Source organism: Lemur catta, chromosome 11 (genome assembly GCF_020740605.2).
Source record: "Lemur catta isolate mLemCat1 chromosome 11, mLemCat1.pri, whole genome shotgun sequence".
NCBI classification, from domain to species: Eukaryota; Metazoa; Chordata; class Mammalia; order Primates; family Lemuridae; genus Lemur; species Lemur catta.
Window position 1 is genome coordinate 64,573,861 of NC_059138.1, and position 22,580 is coordinate 64,596,440.

General features: G+C 35.7%; 2 protein-coding genes across 8 annotated transcripts in view; one reads left to right on the forward strand and one right to left on the reverse strand.

Moving 5' to 3' along the window:
- The window catches only part of LRRC72 (leucine rich repeat containing 72), a 150,364-nt gene that overhangs the window by 35,266 nt on the left and 92,518 nt on the right, over positions 1 to 22,580 (forward strand). The gene's annotated exons all lie outside the window — the stretch shown is intronic.
- SOSTDC1 (sclerostin domain containing 1) lies at positions 8,744 to 13,046 on the reverse strand. The gene is made up of 2 exons (XM_045564079.1): positions 12,661 to 13,046; positions 8,744 to 10,161 (listed from the first exon to the last, which is right to left on the reverse strand). Exons 1-2 carry the CDS (start codon positions 12,863 to 12,865, stop codon positions 9,746 to 9,748), a joined length of 621 nt encoding a protein of 206 aa, XP_045420035.1. The 5' UTR covers positions 12,866 to 13,046; the 3' UTR covers positions 8,744 to 9,745.

Here is a 22,580-nt window from a genome sequence, read left to right on the forward strand (position 1 = left end):
AATCAACTGTTAAGTGGCAAGCTCAGGATTCAAATCAGGTATCTGGATCTGGTACCTGTACTCTTGACTACTATGCACTGCTGTCTAACAATATGCCAAATAAAATGCAAGTGAACTTTGAATGAATACCCCATTTAATCTTTTTTTCTGTATTCCCATTTCTAAGATCCCAACATCCTAGAACCTTTATTTGGGTCAAGTAATATTACTATCAATGGATTAAGCCCAATATATGGCCTTCTAAGTGTTAGGGAGTGGAACGACAGGAAAAGGAAACTATTCCAGTTACAGAGTTGTTATTTCTATGCATTCAAATGTAGGTGAAGAAAAAAATTGCAAAGTTGGCAGTGCTTTTTACCCTTTGTACATCTAAAGGCTGTCCTCAGCAATGTAACCACTAAGCAAAGGCTGGCACAGCTGTCATTCTGCCTCATCGTCTTTTATCTACGCAGTGCTTTCGCCTTAAAGTGAGTCTTTGAAATTCTGAATGCCGGGCACTTCATTTTTCATCATTCCACACCTATGCCAAGTTTCAAGATTGGCTTTGATGTGTATCTAAAGTGGCTTGGCACACTGCTGTCATCATTCCCTGGATCTGTCCTACTCTGTGAAACTGTGATATGATCATCACTGTCCCACATGAGGAGACCAGCTGTATAGAGGAACCACAGTGATGTCCTTCCACAACTTTGTGTGGCTGATGGGTTATGCTGATGACTGCTGGAGGGTACGGTGTGAATGGATAAGAGTTACACATTTATGAATCATAGGAGTTATGCAGCTATCCTACCTGTAAGCCATAGACCTTCAACCTTAGTGTTTTAGCTCTAGAATATTATTCTTACCATAGATTACAACGGCAGCCAACCTCAAGAGCTGCCAAATTCAAATGCTTTGTTTTCTAAGTTTGAGGAATAAGCTTAGCGTAGTATGTATGTGTTCTAGATAATTCCTTTTGGTGAGTATTATCATATTTGATGAGTCATGGTTCTCAGTTAATTTTTAGTGGATTTAAACAGCCAATCCTTATCCTCCACTCTAGAACGTAAAAATGTGAAAATTTCTCAGAGGCTATAGGATTCTATAGTAAACATTCCCCTGTTTTTCACATGCTACATGATGATCCTGCTCAAAAAAATGCTGTCTCAGTTTTTGTGGGTTTCTTTGGCTTAATTTAGGTCAATTTGTTTCTTGAAGTACCTTAGGGTAAGACATTCAAAGCTCTCAGAATTTGAAATTTGCCAGTTTCAGATTCTCATCTCAAGTATAAAATGAAGTGAGAAGATAATGTTGAAAGAGACCTGGGAAAGCATCTCAATATCTACATTTTAAAAATAAAAAACAAAACAAGAGAGATTTTGTAATAATTCGGTGCCAACTAAATGCAATACATTGTTCCAGATGTTGCAGAGAAAGGCACACGCAAGGCTGATCTATGTGGATTACATTTACTGGCTCCTAAGTCCCTGTGGCCTCCAGATGAGGTCAGCCAATGGGGTGCCCTGGCAGGAGATCAACTGGAAGAAGGAAGGAGAATGACAAGGTTGTTATTCCCCTGGCTCCCTTGTTTTGCAGGTTCCTCTAACTGACTCAGATAAACCACAGCCTGCTACTTCTCTCAGTGTGCCCTCCTCTCCTTCCAGGCTTCAATAACTTCATCCTTCCCTCGTTTTTCAGGGCCTGATTTGGTGACAGCTTTGCTGTTGCTGGCCCTGGGCTTCTGCGCTTTTATGCTTTCCCCATCCAGGCTTTTATGATTACTTCCTTGTAAGTAAATTCTCCTTAACTTATTTTGAGTGTGTCTTCTGTTTCCATTTGGGATGCTAACTAATGCAGAGATGTCAACTCAGATCTCAGGAAGTTTACAGTGTAGCTGAATTTTCCAAACCCCCTCAGGAAAGCAGACTTGAGATTAGCATTCAGGTCTCCTAACTTCTGACCGGGGGCTTGTTTAAGTACCCCATGCGGCCCATAAAACAGCTTCAACTGACCCAGCAAATGGGCAGGTATGCACAGTTTGGTAGATAGAGGATTTTTTCTTAATTTACTGCTATTTTTTAAAAAGTAGTAAAATGTATATAAAAGATGCTACTGTATGTATATAAAAAATGCTCCCAGATACAGTAGCTGAATTCTGCCTCAGAGAATTTGGCTACTGTATCTGGGAGCAGATGTGAAGCTGTTTATATAGTTTTTCTGCAGTCCCACCATTTGCCCTTGCCTTACTCCCAACCTATTTGCCTGAATAGGTACTGAGTTTGCAAACCTTGTCTTTGGTGTGTTTTCTTTTCCAGAGATATTTTTATTTGAGAAGAATAAAAACTGTTAAATAATGGAAATAATATTCTGATGGTAGAATATTAGATATCAGTAGATACAGGAGAGCTGAAGTGTTTTGTTTGTTTCTTAACCAGGAAAAGGGAACAGCAGGGCTTCTGATAGCCTTGAAGTTACACAGTGTTTGAAGGGTCCTGTTCCGGGCAGCAGTCCCAGGGTATTCTATCATGTTGATTGTGTCTTACAAGCCATTTTTTCCTGTCGTCAGCATCCCCTAGCTCTTCACTTCACCTCAACATACAACTGCTCTGGTATTGTGGTCATCGTCCCATTGAACACACTTATCTTTACTACTGATAATAAAAGAGATAAAAAACCACAATAAAAAAAAATCCTTAATTCAGAATGTACAGTAAGCATACCTGTTTCAGTTTAAAAATATTACTGAATCATAAATGTCCTAACTCCAGAAGAACACAATGATCAAAAAAGAGCCTTGTTCCAGCTCCGACATCTGCTGGAGGCATTCTCCTGGATTTTTTTCCCCATTATATGGATTAAGAAATGGGGATATAATATTAATGTATGTTTACACAAATGCAATTCAAGTCTTTAAAAAAATATTACCCTCAAATGTATGTTAAATGACTGAGAACCAGCTTAACTTATACAGTAACAGCATGGCTTGCATGATATCACTGCAGTCATCCAGTGTAATCCATAAAATTTTCCATATTCTTGGAGATTGCTTTGCCGGGCCCTTACCATATGCAGCCAGGCAGATCATTCTATCATCGCATGCTCCTCTCCAGAGCAATCGATTACAATGGTATTATTTCAGAAGGGTAAAATTATTTTAAAATATCCTTCTAAGTATTAGATAGAGGCAATATTTAGTGGACCAGACAGACAAATCTCTACATATTTTGTTTGCTGAAGTTGTCTACAACTATTGTCTTTAAACTCATATTATTATCAGCAACAAAATGACTTCACCTAATACATAGGAAAGATCACGAAACAGGAATTTTTATGTTAATTATGAACATTTTGAAGAATATGGACTTGCAAAAAGCATTTTATAAGTATATAGATAGTTAAACAATCAAATGGAAAAATCTCTATAAAATTTTATACAAGATGATACGTCCTTTTAAGAGGTTAGTGCTAAGATTGTGTCTGCTTGACAATAAAGGTTTCAACTCTGTTTGGCAGGCTTTACAATCATAAAGAAAGATTCCTTTTTACCGTATTTATATTTGTGATAGTTTACCTCAAATGCTTATGGCAATATTAGCATTCCCTTCTGAAATATATTTTTCTTGTTTTAAGTCCAGATAGTAGAACTTAGATAATGGGTTATAGCAGTGATACCCTACGAGTCTTTCTCAAGAATGGGATTATATGTATTTACTTTTACATTTTACAATAGGGTATTTTTTTCTTTTCTTAATTGTATTGTCATTTATTTATCAATGTATTCTTAGAACTTAGTAGACACAGGTTATGTTTTAAATAATTACTAAGTGAAGAAACAGATTGATGAATAGATTTCAAAAATAATAAAATATTTTGACTAGAAATATTACTATACTGCTTGTAACATAACATGTATGGTTATAATTTTTAAAATAAAAACTTTCAATAAAAACATAACATTATTGTTCTACAATAAAACCCAATTCTCCCTAAAGGTCACAATCACTTTTTCTTATTATTTTCTCTAGAAGTGAAAGGTAATAGAACAGCAATAGAGTTTTTTAGCAGAGAAAAATTCTACTCTGTTTTGTGTAAAGTTTCCTTACCTTTGCCCTGGTCCTTAACATTTTCCTGGTGTTTGCTCAAATTTGGGCAAAGAGAGGAAAATGCCTGGTAACAAGCTCCAGTCTCAGCCCTCCTGGAACTGGGTCTCCACGTGCATCATATATTGCCTGCCTTACAGAACCATTGGTTATGATGGAATATGTCAACTTCCATAACAAGTTTGACCAAAATCTTATTCCAGACTTTCACAATTGAGTGAACTGCAGACATAATCAAAACTAGAGCATAGAATAAATCAAATCTGCCTCTGTGGATGTCATCGTGACTGTAAACATGACCATATTGTTTGAAAGAATAGAATGTGAATATTTTAGAGCTAGAAGACACTTTAGACGTTATCTAATTCAGCTGTCTTATCTTACAGATGAAGTAATTGTCCCTTAAGAGCTGAAGAAATAAGTGTTAATTCACCCAACAAATTAGTAGCAGCATAGTCTAAACCAGATCTCAGGTTTCCAAGTTTGCATGTTTGAAAATCACTTGTATCAAGTTACTACATAAAAAAATTGCAGATGAGTCAAATTGAAAACTTTATTATTTTTAAAATGTAAAACTAAGTCACAGATTAAATATAAAATGTTTCTTTATTAGTATAAAAAGTAGACAAAATTAATCAACTCAAAGGAAAGATAGAGCCAATGAATAGCAAAATGGCAAGTATTCATTATTTTATTAAATACATTTGGCAATTTTTTGGTTTATGTTTACAATAAAGAAATTTGTGTCAAGAAAGTATTATAAAAAAATTCTTTGTGCTTGAGGAAGTAAACAAAAAATCAAAGAAATTATTTTATAACTTATAAACCATATATGAAAAATCAAGAGAGGAAATAAGGCAACCAGTTATATCGAAAGCTCAGGTCAGTAAAAACAGTCAGCTATAAAATAAAGTATAATGCTGATTAAGGATTGTAAAAGATTGCTAAAAAGTCCTGGTTACTGAACAGCTGAGTTCATTGTTTTAGGCATGTCTCTGAATGCCAAATTTAGATTTACATCTCAATAAATAAAATGACTCAAAAGATCATTTTGTGACAAATCTGTCAATATTGTAAGGTCATATTTTAGAAATTTGTATGAATTTAATGACAACAAATTTCAAAAAAGGAATTTATTTCTACTGAAAAAAGTGATATATGTTTTTTAATAGTTACTTGTCTTTAAGCCTTATCAAACTTTTGATCAGTATTAATAACAATAAACCTTGTCTGAATATATCTGTGTCACTGACAATGTCATTCAATGTAGACGTTCTCTTTCTGATTCAAGCACCTAATCCCACTGCTAAAAATGAAATCAATAATTCAAAGTAACATTTGGTTTGCAGTTACCAAAAAAATTAGAGGAAAGTAGTTTAAGTTTTTTCATAAGAAATACTCCAAACTGTTTTGCTCTTCATTTACTAACAGAAAATAAATTATTTAGCAAGTCAGCCAATGTTCATGATAAACTTCTAATTTGCTCTGGAAATAATTATGCATTCCATTTGGCATTAACTCACTCTAATCAGTTCTTGAACCTGAAAATTGAGACATCTCACTGAGATTTCTGCAGTAGTTGTTACTCTACAGCTCTTTAAGATAGTTTAAAATATGCAAGCAAATGCACCAAATGTGATATTAGCTATCGAGTTGGGAATGATGCACACACCAATGGAACTGAAAATGACACTGACAAGTAGAATGTCTTTGGGGATATCTATTTCAGCAGGTGTCTCTTTGTGGATGCAACAAAGATTTCTAGTCACCAAAATGTCTGCCTAGTTCACAAATCTAGACTCATTTCAATTTAACGTAGAGGTAAATTTTAATAGGTTCCAGTGAAACCAAGATGAAAGTCATCTCTATCTGCCTTCGAGGGAAGGAAACATATTCTAACAAGAGAAAGCTAGCTGCTCTCTAGCACTGAGGATCCTAGGTCACCTCCCCACTGAACTCCTTTTGGGTTTCTACAAGAATTCCCTTAAAACTTGCCATGCATTTCATTTTTCATTAGGACTATATGGCTATAGGAAGCATATAAATGCTCAATTTAGGAGTGAATTGCCATTTTGTCTTAAGTATTTTCACAAGTTTAATCTAAAAGATGCTTATTCTAAATATAATGAATTATATTTTGATACCTAAAATTTCACAATGAAGACAACAAGAGAAACTTGCAACATACTAAATTTAAGCTTTCAAAGGCTTTAATTTTATTCAGCAATTTGGTAGTTTCCTGATTTTGCTACTGCTAAATATTATTCTCTCTACTCACAACTTCTTAGTGTAACCATTACCCTGAGTGTATTAAAGCCATCATGCTCAATACACAGTGGTGGTTTATAGGGTAGATGATATTGCAAGACCTCCTGGTAAAACCTTACTCATTTGATAAAAGGCGGGAATGAATTAAGATTCAGTATTTTATTTTACACACACATCCTAATTTTGATTGCTTTTCAAAAAATATACAGTAAAATCAACATGACTAACAGTGTATTGCCAAGTAGTAGTTGTTTATAACTAGCATAAATTAATAAATACAAATGGTCTATAATTAAAATATTAGCTTTCCTGCAAATAGATATTTTCAAAGGTTTCATGTCCGTGTTTGGCTTAGGTCTAACATATGATATATATTATTCATTTGCATATGTGCTATTAATTTTTCTTTCATTCTTGCTATTGATATGTCTCTAGATATCTATAAATATCAATATACCTGTATCTATTCATCTGTCTATGTATCTGTGTATCTATGTATCTATCAAATCACTTGAAAAAGCCCTCCATCTGGCCAAAATAAATTAGATAAGAAAATCCTTTCATGGATAGATATTATGAGTGTAAACTAGAGATGAGATCCTGCTAAAGTTATCAAAATCTGCCATTTTGAAATGATAGTTACTAAGGTGGTAAAATTATGAACAGTTTATCAGATTGGAACATGTAAGTTAACTGAAAAAAAACTTGAAATACAATTAGCAATTCAGGAACAGTGCATTTCAGCATTTAAAAATGATAACTAGAAAGCTACTCTTTCTGTTGGCTGTTAATTTTTACTTCACTGGAAGACTGATTTAATTCTAGGCCTGTCTTATTGATTGCTGACTTTTTCCTGCCATCTAATGTTAAATAGAATGCAATGAATGCATCATTAATGTAACATGGCCTGAAGTGGCTCAGTAAATTGAATGTGATCATGAGAAATAGATTCAATTCTTGATGTAGCAGAGACTACAGAAGTCTTATTTATAAGAGTTTTTTCTTAGTATATTATGGACTAAAACACTATTAGTAATCAAATCAGTGAAGATGTTAGCATTTTATTACTGCCAAAAGCTTTGTTTCAATGTTTTATTAGTAAAAGACAATGACATAGTCTTGTTGATTATGAAAAGCTATTGTCAGATCAAATCCTTTTTATGCCTCAGATCTTAGGACACACTAAGAGACTATCTCTAAAGCCTTCTATAGGAGATGCTATCTTATTAGAAGGAAGAAATGACCAAAAGTGTCTTAGGTTTTCTATGTTATCTTAAATATCCCATATTGAGAATGAATAAGTAAAATAGACATATGAAACAATATATTTTTGGTATATTCAACCTATGATACGATTATGAATTTCCCATGTATTAATATAATGACATAATATGAAATAATTTAAGATCTTACTTATTAAGATAGGATGATAAATTAATGGCAGTCTATGATTTGTTTCTTTATTTGATGGTATAATAGTTAGCATTATTGTAAAATCTAGAGTTTTTTATCTTTTATCTTTCTGTATGTTGAGACTTTTCTATGTCTCATAGGGAAGGGACAAGTTTAATATTCTTATTTAGCTTAGTATGCTATATGTAATAGACATGTGATTTTTAGACTTGTAATTACCAAAAAAAACAATCTACTACAAAACAACTACTAAAGATTCCTCCATGTTCAGCATCCCAAAGGGAAAAACCCCTGAAATCTTATGAATACATAACCAAGCCTGGCTGGTTTTCTTCATTTGGAGTGATGGAATCAATAATTTGATTGAATTGACACATCAGTCATTTAACTATATAATCATGTTCAAGGCTGTGATAATGTTGCCTAATATAACAACATGGCAAAATTGAAAACACTGAAAAAAAATTTTTTTGTTCTCTTTATTGTTTACATTTTATTTTTTGGTTGAGGGGGTGCCGTATAATATGTAGTGTTCAAAATTCCCCAACATAAGATAATATTTTCATAATTCCTTCCTTTCTCAAACTTAGCTGTGCATTGAGATCACCTGGAAAACTTTAAAAACTGCTGATATCTGAGTTCTATCCCAAGAAACTCTGATGTAATTTGGATGAAAGCCTGGGCATTGGGTCTTATAATATCTCCCCCAGGTGATTATAATGTGCAGCAGACTTGGCAACCACTGGTGTGTATGAATCTGATATTCTCATTACAACTCACTGCTGGATTGCCACCCAGCTTTTTCAACCACCCCACTTACTGAAGAGATGGTCTCCCTGTCTCTCTCTCTTTCCTTCTTACTACAGCTATTTCTGTCAAAGCTTGAATGTGACTTAGCAAAAAAAAAAGCAATTACTCTTACACATTTATTCTACAAATTTTGCAAACATGTATCTCTTTATACATGTTAGAGGCAAGGACAATAACTTTTAGCAGTATTTATTTTTGTTAAAAGAAACCAATGGAATTGAAGGTCAAGGCACCTTCTGATTGCACAGACTAAACAAGAAAGTATTACATATTTCAGCTTTACAAAGCATCCTATTGATTTAAAAAGGTTCATACTATTGATAAAGTTCATGATGAAATGTAATGAGACTAACATACTTATTTTACATATCTATGACATGTATTTTCATATTTCTATATCAAACACAAATCATGTAGGAAAATAGGTACATGAAAAAGATTCAAAACATAAAAAATTAATATTTTGAAAAAATCACATGTGAAAGCTCATTAAATAATAACATTGACAAATAAATAGTTAATCGGCTTTACTTATTAGCTGCTGCCATGCATTTCTGGCATTCCATTCCAAGCGAGGGTCAGCATGCAGGGTATAATTTCATACTATGCGACTGTAAAAAGCTACAGGGCTTATTTTTGAAGTGAAATGTCACTAGGTCTTTCATTCTCTTTCAAAGGAAGATCGATCGGGGCTGCTAAACTGTTCCCATGAAGATTACCAAAAAAGCACCTTTCTAAAATGTTACTGTGAAGATAGATGCTCGGCAACTTTTTCAAAAAAAGCTTTCCTATTTTTAAGAGGTTTTGTTTGGGGGCAGGGTTGGGTTAGAGTATGGAGGGTAACTGAGAGGCCTTTTTCTGTTTTAAAATGTCATGATTCAGTGATGTATATAGTATCAAGAGTCTTTTAAGAACGGTGGGGAATTAAAACTACAGGATGCATGGAATTTAAATGCTAATTGCATTCGTGTATATATGTACATCTTGAAAAACTTGAAAAGGAAAAACTATTCCCAGAGAAGGTCCTGATACTTAGGACAGCTTGCTGGGTTTGATCAAAGCATAGAGCATATACTTTCAAGTGAGAAAATAGCAATGGCAGGCTTGAGTCTTCCAGGCAATCAAATCTGTAAAGCAGATGGTTACTAGTCAGTCCAGTTATGGAAGTCTGAGTTCTAGCTCATGCTGTGCTTGCTGGATTTGCTGGCTCTTTTCCGCTCTCTGTGATGCTGGTCTGGCTTGGCAGGCGACACACTCTCAAAGTTGTGACTGGATTCGTTGTGCTGCCGAGTGTACCTCTTGCACTTGCAGGCAGTGACTACTGTGATTTTATAAGTGCGTGTGCTACCATCTTGGCACTGAAGCTGGATCCTCTGGGTACGTGTTTTGTCATTGACACACCTCCACTCCTGGGAGCTCCTCCTGCTCCAGTACTTGGTTCCGTACCCTCCTCCGATCCAGTTGGGGAGCACTGGCAGAGGCAAGCACTCGCCAGCACACACCAGCTCCTTCAGAGGGCTGATGCTGGTGCACTGCCCATCAGAGATGTATTTGGTGGAACGCAGTTCCCGGCAACCCACTTGAACCCGAGCTGCAGGAAGTGGAAACGAATATGTATCAGAGAGAAAACACAAATGAAGACTTTAAAAAAAATTAATTTGCAATAACAAAAATGATATCCAAATCATAGCAAATTGCCAGACAGAAAGTGAACATCTACTTTATTTTCATAGTGCAAAAATCTGCCTGCATAGTTGTAGAGACATTTTCATGAAAATCATTAGTTTACATGGCTATAACTATTTTGGGGGGAAAAAATCTAGACCTGATTTTTTCATGTGTAACATTAGCTAATTGCTTACTAGATAATTTAAAAATCCCATTTTCTTAGCCTTACTCCCCAATAAGGGTTTAATGGCTCTTACACATATGTGTAAATATTCAGTCTTCAATGAGTTAAAATACACATCAATGTTCTTTTTCTCAAGGGTCATATTGGTTAATGTCTGCAAGTGATTTTAATTAGGTTTTAAAAAAATCCATTGAGAAAATATGGAAAGTATTTAAATATTGTGTACAATGCATATGCACTCTGTAATATTTTATTTCAACTATAGAATTCAGCTGCAGAGAATCCTACATACGTATATGCCATCTGACATTTTGCATATCAAACTTAATAACTACATTTTAAACATAAATTCCCAAGCTATCTTTTAAAAATACAAACAGTAAAATGTTTGAAATGGAAAATGTCACTACAGCTCAAAATTTAAAGAATATAAAAGCCCCTAAATCAGGAACGTATGGTTGCCATAACAACTTGGCTACATTTCCACGAATTTTATGGCAGAAAAATGCCTAACATGTCTGATTTACAACTGCAAAAGGAACCACGGTGTTCATTTCCTGAATATTGGTCATGGCAACCTTTTTGTTTTAGTTATTTGGATTTGATAGATATGTTCTCTAATTGGCTGTTTCTTGTTACATGCCTTATGTAATTAAAGCAAAAATTAATCTGGAAATATTTGAAGTTTTCCTTACCATTGCTTTGTTATCTAAACTTGAGGAGAATTGCCTATAACAGGCTTGTAAAGAAATCAAAGCTTGTTAACCAGGAAAAAAAAATGTTTAAAAGTATAGGCTGTTGAAATTTTCAAAATAAAAATTATAAGGGACATTGAAGTGGTTCTTCATAGAAAACTGAAAGCTAACTCAAAGTAGAAACTGAATTAGGAGTCTTACTTTGTATCCCAGTACTTCTGAGGTAAGAGATATAGCCTAAGGGAAATGTGATCATTGTGGAAAAGTATGTGTTTACCCATACATGCATATGGATTTAGAGTTGTGGGATTAAATTTAAAGGGTAAACTATTTGGCAGGACACTGTGTTCAGTTTGCCTAATTCTGATTCCAGCTCACCTTTGAGCAGCTGTCTCAGGAATGCACCTGTAAACAGCCAGAGATGATTTTGACTTGTCTAGCTTTTTGTTCCTGTGTATATAGAGATTCGGCATTTTGCAGTGACAGTTCATTGACAATGAATACTCACTCACCATATTGCTCAGTAATCTAATAATAACCAGATATTTCCTATGTACTTAAAATCAACCATCTTCATGAAAGTTAAAACACCTTGATTTCCTTAGACATTCATAGTCATATTTGCTTTGCCTTTTCAAAGGTCAAAACTACTTTAAGTAGTTGAATAGAGTGAAGAAGGAGGGGCAAAAGTTTGTGTAAGATTTCCTGTTCACTGTTTCTCTGTCTCTCTTAAAACCTGATTATTAGCATGTGAACTCTTCTAAAGGAAAGGACTGAAACAAAAGTTAGGAGAAGAAATTTGAATCCCCCTAACCAGTGGTCAATTAGTATGTCAGTTAAGCAAACAGAAAAGGAAAAAATGTTCCCTGTACTAAATATCACTGTACTGTTGTTTTAAATCTCTTAAGTTATAAAAATGCCCCAGTCTTTCACAGAAATATGCAATTACCTAAATTTTGAAATGGTTGATAAGGAGTTATTTTAGAAAAATATGATTCTCCAACATTTTCAGTTTTATCCCTTTTACATTGAGCACCATCCAAACTTTCAACTATTTCACTACACATCTTTTAGAAATCCATGTGAACAATTTTTATCCCCCTTAAAAGCTTCCTTTTTCCTTTGTGATTTCCTATGCATGCTTTTGGTTAGTCACCTTTATGCACTTTACCAAAATTGCACATGCCCTGAAATGAACTGGCAAACCAACCTGAACTTAATCTAGAACAATACTTTTTAAAATTCTGGTTTTGCATGATTTTAAAGAAGCAACAGTTTAATTCCTGGAAACATTTTCTTTGTGGGTATTTGATAAAACTTAAGTCCATGCTTGCATTATCAAACCACTGTTTTACTTATGTTAACTTTGAAATCACTACCTAGGGAAGAATGCCAACCTACACATGCAGCAGATTACTCCCAGATTGTTTAGCAAAATATATACAGTTTGGGTTAGTTGACAACGAAACAATTCTGCAGGAAGGTGAGCAAATGCTACCAAAAAAGCAAAAACCAAAATCTGTACAAGTAAAAACATACTTACTGTTTCGATCCAGTCCAGTGTTACTGAAATGCCTGCCTCCATTTCTGGCTTGATTCAACGTGCTATTGCTGCTGGGGTGTGCTGGAACAGGTTTAACCACATGTGAATAAAGGATTTCTGTGGCATCATTTTTAAAAGCCAAACAGCTTTTCATTAGGATGCATGCAAGGGGAATGAAATAGAAATGAATGGCAGGAGGAAGCATGGTGAGTAGAAGATTTGCTTGGCTGAAGAGCTGGTTAATTCTTTTCCCTCTGCTTCTGCACTGTAACTGTGAAATTCCTCCTCAAGGTTCCCTTTATATATCCACAGAGGTTTGGCGTTCATTCAGGTGTAAAGTTGTGTAGAGCTTCAGAGTGAAAACACAGGGAAGGGGTGGGATCCCTACATGACCCTGCAAAAGAATTTTACCAATGGAAAAGAAGACTGCAGAAAAGGAGGAGCCTGGTATACAAATGGCCTGAAATTTCAGAGTTGGACTTTCATCACTTGTCTGTGAGCTGAAGCAGGCAGGCACATTCTATATCAACGACAGACTCCCCTCTGCCATTTCCTTTCCTGAATCTAATTTACATTTGGGATCAATTTAAATGAAAATCCACTTTCAAGGCATGGCTGTTCATTTGAAGAGATTGGCTTTCCCACAGTTGTTCTATAACCTCCTCAGATTTTAGAGTATTTGGGGTAGGGCAGGGGTTCTTCCCAGAAAACAGGAGGAATTCCTGTGAGTTTAAATATTGTAGGACTTGCTTGAAGCACCTAGTTAAACGTATTTTGTCTCTTAAGAAGCAAACCAATGTCCTTTTCTTTAAAATATAAGGCACAGAGCTAAAATCTGCCTCCTGGATACGCTTAAATAATGCAGCTTTGATCTGCGTGAACTACTGTGCTGCTAGGTAAATTATTGCCAGGGGTTCTGTGTGGAGAATAATGAGCTTAGTTCTGTCTACGTTAAAGTAACTAATATCAATTTTCATCTTAAAAATATCTCATAAGCATTAACATTCATGGCATTATTATACAGGAAAGAAAGACATTTCTGACAGATTATTGTTTAGTAAATTCAAAATAATTTTTTCTAGATTTTTTTCATTTCCTACAGAACATGGGTTCTATCCATATTTACTAAACATTTTGTTCATTACTTCCTTTGACACTGCTTTCCACATAAGAATCGCTGTCTTTTGCAGAACTATTTTATCCACACCTGGAACACATGTTCCATTAATTAATACTAGGCCACTCATCTTCATCCCTTAAAAAAAAAATCATGAAATTCCATCTGATTTATGGGACATTCCAATTGGAATAACTACATATTCTGAATCACTTTTTCAATTATAAATCCATGTTTGTCTTTTTGTGTGCCTAGTAAAATGACCTTCTAGCATGGGTGTTTTGTGTCTCTTTTCTTTATAAGTTTTTGTCCATTGTAACTGCTATTCACCTATCCATCTGTCTGTCTATCTGAATTTTTCCACAGCAGCACTATTGACATTTTGGAAAAGATCATTCTTTATTATGTGTGTGTGGGGGGGAGCTGTCCCGTGTGTTTAGCAGCATCCCTGTCTTCTGCCTACTAGATGCCAGTAGCACCCCCCAGCTGTAACAAAAATATCTCTAAACATTGCCACATGACCCGAGGAGTAAAATCACCCCTATTTGTGAACTACCGATTATCTATCCATCTATCTCATTATAAAGAGACAATAAAAATAAGAATAAAAGACTAATTCTTAATAATACTAAGGAATTATTCTTTTTTTAGGAGAAAAATGGTGCTGTGATTTTGTTATAAAACAACTGCTCTTTTAGGAGTATATGCTGAGTTATCTCTAGATGAAATTATATGATATAATCATTTATATCATATGGGATACTCTGGGGGAATAAGCTTTAAAAGTAATATTTGGCGGCTTAGGGGTGTGGGTGGCAAAAGATTGGTCATAGTTTGATGGTTGTTGGAGCAGGATGAAACGTATTCCATTCTGTTTACTCTTGTGTATATTCAAAATTCCACATAATAAAAAGTTTAAAACCCAGAGTCAAACAATTTAATGTACACATATTTCCTACTAACCATCATATCTGTATCCTAAGGTTGCATGTAGTCATTTATTCTAACGTCCTTCCTGGAAAATGAATACATCAGTTTATTTTGTACAAATTGGAGATTATATACTAGGCATCCTTCTAAAATACTATAGATTTCTTGTCCTGTTTATCCGGGGACTTAATATTAATTACACAAAGTATGTTAATATTAATTATTGACCTGTAGACTCAATGCCAAAAGGAAGTAAAAAGGTCAGAATAATCTAATCTCTCCCCTACTACCTTTTCTTTTTTGTGTCAGGAACAGGAGATATTTTAATTTGAATTTAATTATCAGGTTACACTAATAAGATGACCAAATTAATATATAATTGTTAAATTCACTCTGCACCTAGTATTCTGTAGGCTCAGCCTTAGGGTATCACCTCAGGCAGAGGCAAAATTCAAAGAGAAAGAAAGCAATGTAGTTGATGTATGTGGACAGGAAAAATTCAGAGTTCTTAGGCCCAATAGATCTTGCAGGACCACATCTAGAAAACTACTTTGATAAAATGGAAATAATCATACATTAATAATATTTAACAGTTATTCTGATCAGTTTACATCTTCATTAAGAATAACTACAAACTATAATACCTTTGTAAGATTATGGATATGAATGTTTAATGTCATAATTGATTCTTTCTCATCTCCAGGGCTTTGTATGTACATGTTATTCCCTTTGCTTGGAACATTCTTCCCTCACCTCCTTCTGTCCTGGCTGACACCTATTTTCCTTCAAGTCTGGCTTAGATGGAAGTAGGACTAAGAATACTTCCCTTGCCCTCCCTTCCCTCTACCACCACCATTCAGCACCTCATCTATATCTACCAGAGCGGCTACTTGCCTGATGACTTGGCAAGCTTTATGGCTGAAAAAATATATGAATTAATTATTTAAGAAGTATAGAAAAATATTTTTAACATATAAAAATATCAGTTAGTGTTTGTGGTAGGCAATCACTAAGATGGTACCCAATAATTCCTTTCTTGAAGTATTCACACTCTTGTAGCAATCCCCTCTGCTTGAGTGTGGGCTGAACCTAGTGATTAACTTCTAATCAGAATGATATACTAACATGATGAGATGTGACTTGTATGATTAGGTTCCCCAAAGATTTTGACTTCCATCTTGCTTGCCTGGTCTAGCTTTTTCACTTGCTTGCTTTGATAAAAGCCACCCACCATGAAACTTCCCTGTAGAGAGGCCCATGTGGAAAGGATTTGGTGTCTGCAGTCGACAATAAACTCAGCCCCTCAGCCGAATAGCCCATGAGGACCAGAATTCTATCAACAACCACATGGGTGGGCTTAGAAGCAAATTCTCCCACAGTCAATCAATCCTTCAGATGAAGCTGCAGCCCAGTCCTGGCCTACACCCAGACGGCAACCTTGTGATAGCCATTGAGCACCCACAGGAACTATGAGATGATAAACGTTTGTTGTTTTAACTAAGTTTTGGGGTAATTTATCATACAATCATAGATAATCAGTATAATATTATTTGCATAAAAATTAAGATATAGTAATTAAGCCATTTTGCAAATAATGGTAGGGCCTTGAGAGCATCAGGTGTAGGATCATCAACCGTGGTGACTGTGCAACTTTCACTCTTTAGGAGCTTTGAGACTTATTTTCCAGTCCTCTGCTGAGTCATCAATGTGGTTTTAACAGAATTACTACTATTGGTCTGATATGCAAGAGCTGGAAAGTAATTTTAGTTTTCTAAATAGTCTCATTTATCATATGACTCCTGGAAATGGAGTCAGAAAATCTAAATTTGAATCTTATTTTTACCATTTACAATCTTTGTGAACTTACATATTTAGTGGACCTTTGAACATGAGTTTGACCTATTCGGGTCCACTTACATGTGGATTTTCTTCCACCTCTTCCCACCCCTGAGACAGCAAGACCAACTTCTCTTCCTCCTCCTCAGCCTAGTCATCATGAAGATGACAGGATGAAGAACTCTATGATGATCCACTTCCCCTTAATGAACAGTGAATGTATTTTTTCTTCCCTATGATTTTCTCAATACCTTTTTCTTTTCTATAGCTTACTTTATTGTAAGGCACAGCATATAATACATATAGCATACAAAATATGTGTTAATCAACTGTTTATGTTATCAGTAAGGCTTCTGGTCAACAGTAGGCTATTAGTAATTAAGTTTTGGGGGAGCCAAAAGTCACATGTGAATTTTTGACTGTGCAGGGAGTGGGGGGTGGGGGGAGGTCAGAGTTCCTAAACCCTGAGTTGTTCAAGGGTCAATTGTATTTTCTGAAACTCTCTAAGTCAGTTCCTTCATCTGCAAAACATGACCAAACTTGCCTACCTGACAGAACAAAAAAATATGAAAGCACAAAACCTAGCACAGAAGAAATATGGAAAAAATAGCCCGTGATTATGAATCTAAGAGTACTGTTTCTCATTATAGTCTTCAAATTATAAACATAAGTTTGGAAAGACTAGAGAAATATGAAATAAATGTGATTACCCTATTTAAGGCAGAGAACAAAACGTTGAGAGAAAAGAGATTTTTTAGCCTGACAAAGTAAGAGATAATGGATAAATGCCATTTGGTTTAAAAAAAGATAAATTAGCCTGACTGAATTTTTTTTTTATCTTTTTCAGAGAAAAAATCAGAATACAGTAGTCCTCCCCTTTATCCACAGGGAATAGTCCCAAAAACCCCAGTAGAAACCAAAACCTTGGAGAGTAAGAAACCTGATGGGCGTTATTTGGAACACGTTTCCGTTCATGTCTTCCTCCCACAAATTTAATACCTTCTTTATCTTAACTAAGTGACTGCCATGCACTGTGGCTGTAACTTTTGCAGTTTAAGGTGTGATAGCAACACTAGCATAATTTTTTTTTTCGTTTTTTCACAGATAGAAAATTCATTTTTACTGTAGATCTTAGCAACCTCTGTGTATGATTTTTCTCTTTCTTTGTTAAGGTTTTTTCACTTAAAGGAAGCACTTTGCAGTTTCTCTTTGGCATATCTGAACGGCTAGCATCACCACTGTTGAGTTTTGGGTCCATTACTAAGTAAAATAAGGGCTACTTGACTACAAGTGCTGCAATACCACAGTTGATCCCATAACCAAGAGGGCTACTAAGTGACTAAGGGTAGGTGGTGTAGACAGCATATGGGGATGCTGGACAGGAGGAGGCTTCATGTCCACAGTGGGATGGAGTGAGACAGCATGAGGTTTTATCACACTACTCAGAATGGTGCACTATTTCAAACTCAAGAATTGCTTATTTCTGGAATTTTCCCTTTAGTAAAACTGAGGAAAGCACAACTGCAGATAAGAGGGGACTACTGTAAATATAAACAAAAAAATATGTGTTGAATGCAAGGATAAACTTTCTGCTCCTCTGTGGCTTAAAACTATTCTCAGAGAGTTTCAGTTAATAGGCCAAAACCTGTTATTTGGAAAAGTAATTAACTATCATAAGTTTAGAAAAAAACTAACAAACTACAATAGAATCTTCATTCATAAAAGTCCTTAAAAAGAGGATGGACTAACCACTTTAGTTCATTTCATATTAACAGGTATCATGCCCAGTCTTTTTAAAGATGGTGTAGCCCAGGGACCGCAAAGCAAAATGAGACATCGAGCCCGCCCCGTCTTCCCTTTCCCAATAGCTTCTGTTCAGAATCCCACTAAAGGAGCTCCCCTTAACCTACTCTTCCTAGACAATTTTCTTTGTTTCTCCTTCACCGCCTTTATTGGTTGTCTTTTTTATTTTATTTTGTTTAAATGCTTTTTGGTTTTATTTGTAGAATAAATGTTTCTTTGTTAACTTAGAGAACTTTGCTTAAAATGCCCCACATAACCTGATATAAAATACAAGTGAAAGCTCAAAATCAATGGATGGATAGATATCTAGATAGGGTTTCTCACCTGGCCTGATAACTCTTTGTTGTGGGGATGTCCTAGGCATTGTAGGATGTTTAGCACCATACCTGGGCTGTACCCACTAGATGCCAATAGCACCTTTCCCACCCAGAAACTTCACATGCAAGCTCTAGAAAGTAGGTTAGGACAGTAGGGACAGAGCTTCCACTTGACTGTACAAAGGAGGGACAGTAGAAAGTTGTCCTTTTTACTGTCATTTGTTACCTTGTACAGTGGGAATTGATGTCCTCATCTTGTGCATTCAGCCCACACAGACCCTAACCTAAATCTGACAAAGGCTAACAGCATATTAAATATCCTGCCCCCAGTGGTGAATGGGAACTGGAGTTAGTTCTGTTCCACCAGCTTGATGGTTGTTCTAAAACAATGTTTCACCCAGAAGCTTGTTACATATGCAAATTTTGGGCCTGACCTCAGACTTGAGTCAGAATCCCTTGAGGCTGGAGCCCAGGAACCTGTGTTTTAACAAGCTTTCCACGTGATTCTTCTGTGTGCTAAAGTTTGGGGCACACTGTTATATGATACGCATGTGCCCTCTTAACTGTGGTCTGTCCCCATAACCCCCATGTCAGTTGCATTGTCTATTTAATTGGCCTCTGCTCCAGATTCTTCCAGTTTGCACAATCAAATGAAAGTCCTGCCCTGAAGCTCAGCCTTGTTGGCCAAAACCCTAACCCATTTCCTTTTATTTCTCCTTAAGGACTGGATACTCTCAACATCCCTCAGTGACTGATGAATGCCTTGTTCCACAGAAGTGGGCACCTAGAACCACAACAATCACTACCTACAGTGATATCATCACTCACTAGAAATGTTGGCAGCCTTATCTGGTTTGCTCAGAGATCAATGTTAACCTAGATATAGGCAAAATACTTTGATCATTACAATTTTGATTACTGTCCCCCAGCGCAAGCGGCATCCTACAGCCAAATCAGGCTCCCAGCCCTGCAGTGTTGCTTCACTCTTACCTGAGGAGTCCCTTATTCGAGTACCAGCAGGCTTCATGGCAAAGCTGTGGATGTGACCTTACATCACTGGTAGAGACTTGGGCTTAGAGACTTCACAGTTTGAAGTTCCTTGGTGTGTCAGGAAACCAGAAAACCAAAAGAATTTGGTAGAGGATTTGGCCCAACAATGCCACAGTCTTTCCTGGAAAATAAAGTTGGTGCAGAAACTTCTAATTTCAATTTTGATATTTTTAAATAAAATAATTTGCTTCCAAATTATCTAATGGGGGGACCTGTGGTGTAAGGGGTCCCATAGCAACAGTATAGGGGACATAATAGAGAAGGAAATAAGTTTAACTACATGGTTTGGAAAGGGAGATTGGAGCAGATCATTGACTACAATCTTCCTTTGCAGATTTCGAAGTTTGGACATTATTTGGTAGACAATAGAGAGCCATTAAAAGATGCATATGTGTATATGCATGTTTTATTTTCACAAAGCGAAAACAGTGTGTAACTTCTCTCCAGCTCAAGTGATGGAAAATTTCCAACACCCAGAAGTTCCACTCGTGTCCCTTCCCAGTAACTACTCCCTTTCTTTTCTCTCTGATTTCTGACACCAGTTATTAGTTTTGACTGTTTTAGAACTTGATATAAAAAAGAGGACTTTATTTCATCATTGTGTAGTATTGCATTGCATGAGCACCCACAATGTATTTATCAGTCTACTAGATTGGGTTGATGCCAAGTTTTGGCTATTATTAATAATGCTGCTATAAATACTCTTGTACCTATCTTTTGATGCATATGGACATACATTTTTGTGTGATAGATTTGTGAAATGGATGAGATATAGAGTGTGTATATGTTCAGCTTTAGTAGATTATTTCTACTAGCCTTGACAGATTTGAAACAGGGACAAGATCTACACCATGTTTTGGGACACTGAATCCATCTGCAGTGGATAAGATGGTTTAGGTGTGGTTATACTACAATACAGGGAGGAGGAACATTATTGCAAGAGTCCTGGTGAAAAAGAATAAGATCCTGAACTTGAAGGAGAGAGGAAAGGCTAGGACTGTGAAGCTAAGTTGGCAGGTGATTGGAGAGGAAGGCAAAGGTGAAAATAAAGTTTTAAACCTGAGTGACTGGGAGACGGTGGCGTCAGGAGAACAGGGTTAGCATGTACTATAATGAATATAGGATGAGTCAGGATGAGGTTAGGGTGCTGATGGGAATATAAGAGAAGGTATCTAAGAGACATCTGGAAACAGAACTCAAGAGATATGTCTAGCTACTGAAGCAATTTCACTAGGATGCTTTCTACAACATTATTATAATAGACTTTGGTTTAGAAATCTATTGTCAAATAACACTGGGTTTAAGACCTTCATTTATATATCTACACTCATCTAATTGTGTTCCTAGATTTTTTAATTTAAGCCCCTATTTTCAGTAATTCCCAAGAAAGATGAACTATTACATAGATAGATATATGTGTACAGGCTTATAAAATGTATGCCCTGTGTTTTATGTGAAACCATAAATAATAAACATGTCTCAGATCTCTTCTTTTTATTGTCCGTATAGCTACTGGTTTAGTTCAAGTTTTCATCATTGTTTGCTGGAACTGCTGTCATAACTTCTTAACTGATCTCTTGCCTTCCATATTCATGACCCTGAAATGCACTCTCCACAATGAGATCCAGAATAATCTTCTGTTTATTATTATTATTTTTTGGACTGAGTCTCGCTAGAGTGCCGTGGTATTAGCCTAGCTCACAGCAACCTCAAACTCCTGGGCTCAAGTGATCCTCCTGCCTCAGCCTCCCCAGTAGCTGGGACTACAGGTGTTCACCACCACAGCCAGATCATTTTTTCTATTTTTAGTACAGAGGGGGTGTCACTCTTGCTCAGGCTGGTCTCAAACTGTTGACCTCAAGAGATCCTCCCTCCTCGGCCTCCCACAGTGCTAGGATTACAGGCACATGACACCAGGCCCAGCCCAGAATGATCTTTTAAAAATCCATGTCTGAGCATCTCATTTAAAAATTGGTTGTTCCCTTTATGTGCATGATAAACAAAGGCCTTTGTGAGCCAGCTACCGTCATTTCTTACCACTCTACTATTATCTTTTGTGCTTCAGTAGTAGTTTCTCACACTCATGGTTCTGTTTAATGCTTTCATGCCTTTGCCTATATTGTTCCTCCTGCCTAGAACACCTTTCCTTCCTGTAAATGTTCTTTTCATAATTCAAAATTCTGCTCCTTGAAGCCATTCTTGAATATATAGACTTAATTAACCAAACAATAGGACAGAAAGACAAGGACAATTGGGGTGAAAGGAAGCTTTTCTGAACATGTGGGCTATGAATATCTGAGAATTATATACTATAATTTACAATAAGGACATTTGTTTTAATCTCAGCAAAATTGTTTGATTTACTTTTCTACCCCTATCACTACAACAAAACACATTTAAGATCAGTAAAATAATTTACAATATAATAAAAAAGCATTAAAATAATAGAGGAAAAAATGCAAATTTTCATAATAGAATATCTACTTAATTTATGAGGCTGTCTGTCAGTGGGATGTTGTTTTAATTTTAAAATTTTCTGAACAAGCATCCTTCTTCATGCTCCCATGGCAACAACAAGAAAAGTAACATGATTACTTGATAATATTTAAGCTTATTTTCAAATTTATTGAACAAATGCAGAAGTGATTGATTTATAAAAAAGATTCACATAGATTTCTACCTTTTAAAACACTGGGGTTATAAAAATTATGAAAAATAACATATGCATGTTGTAAAAAAAGTAAGTAGTTCATGAAGTATTATAGAAGGATGAATTCACCTCTCCCCACCCATCTCCCAATCCCATTCTTCAGGTAGAATCACATTTATGAGTTTCTTGTGATGTTTTCCAATATTTTCTGCATTTA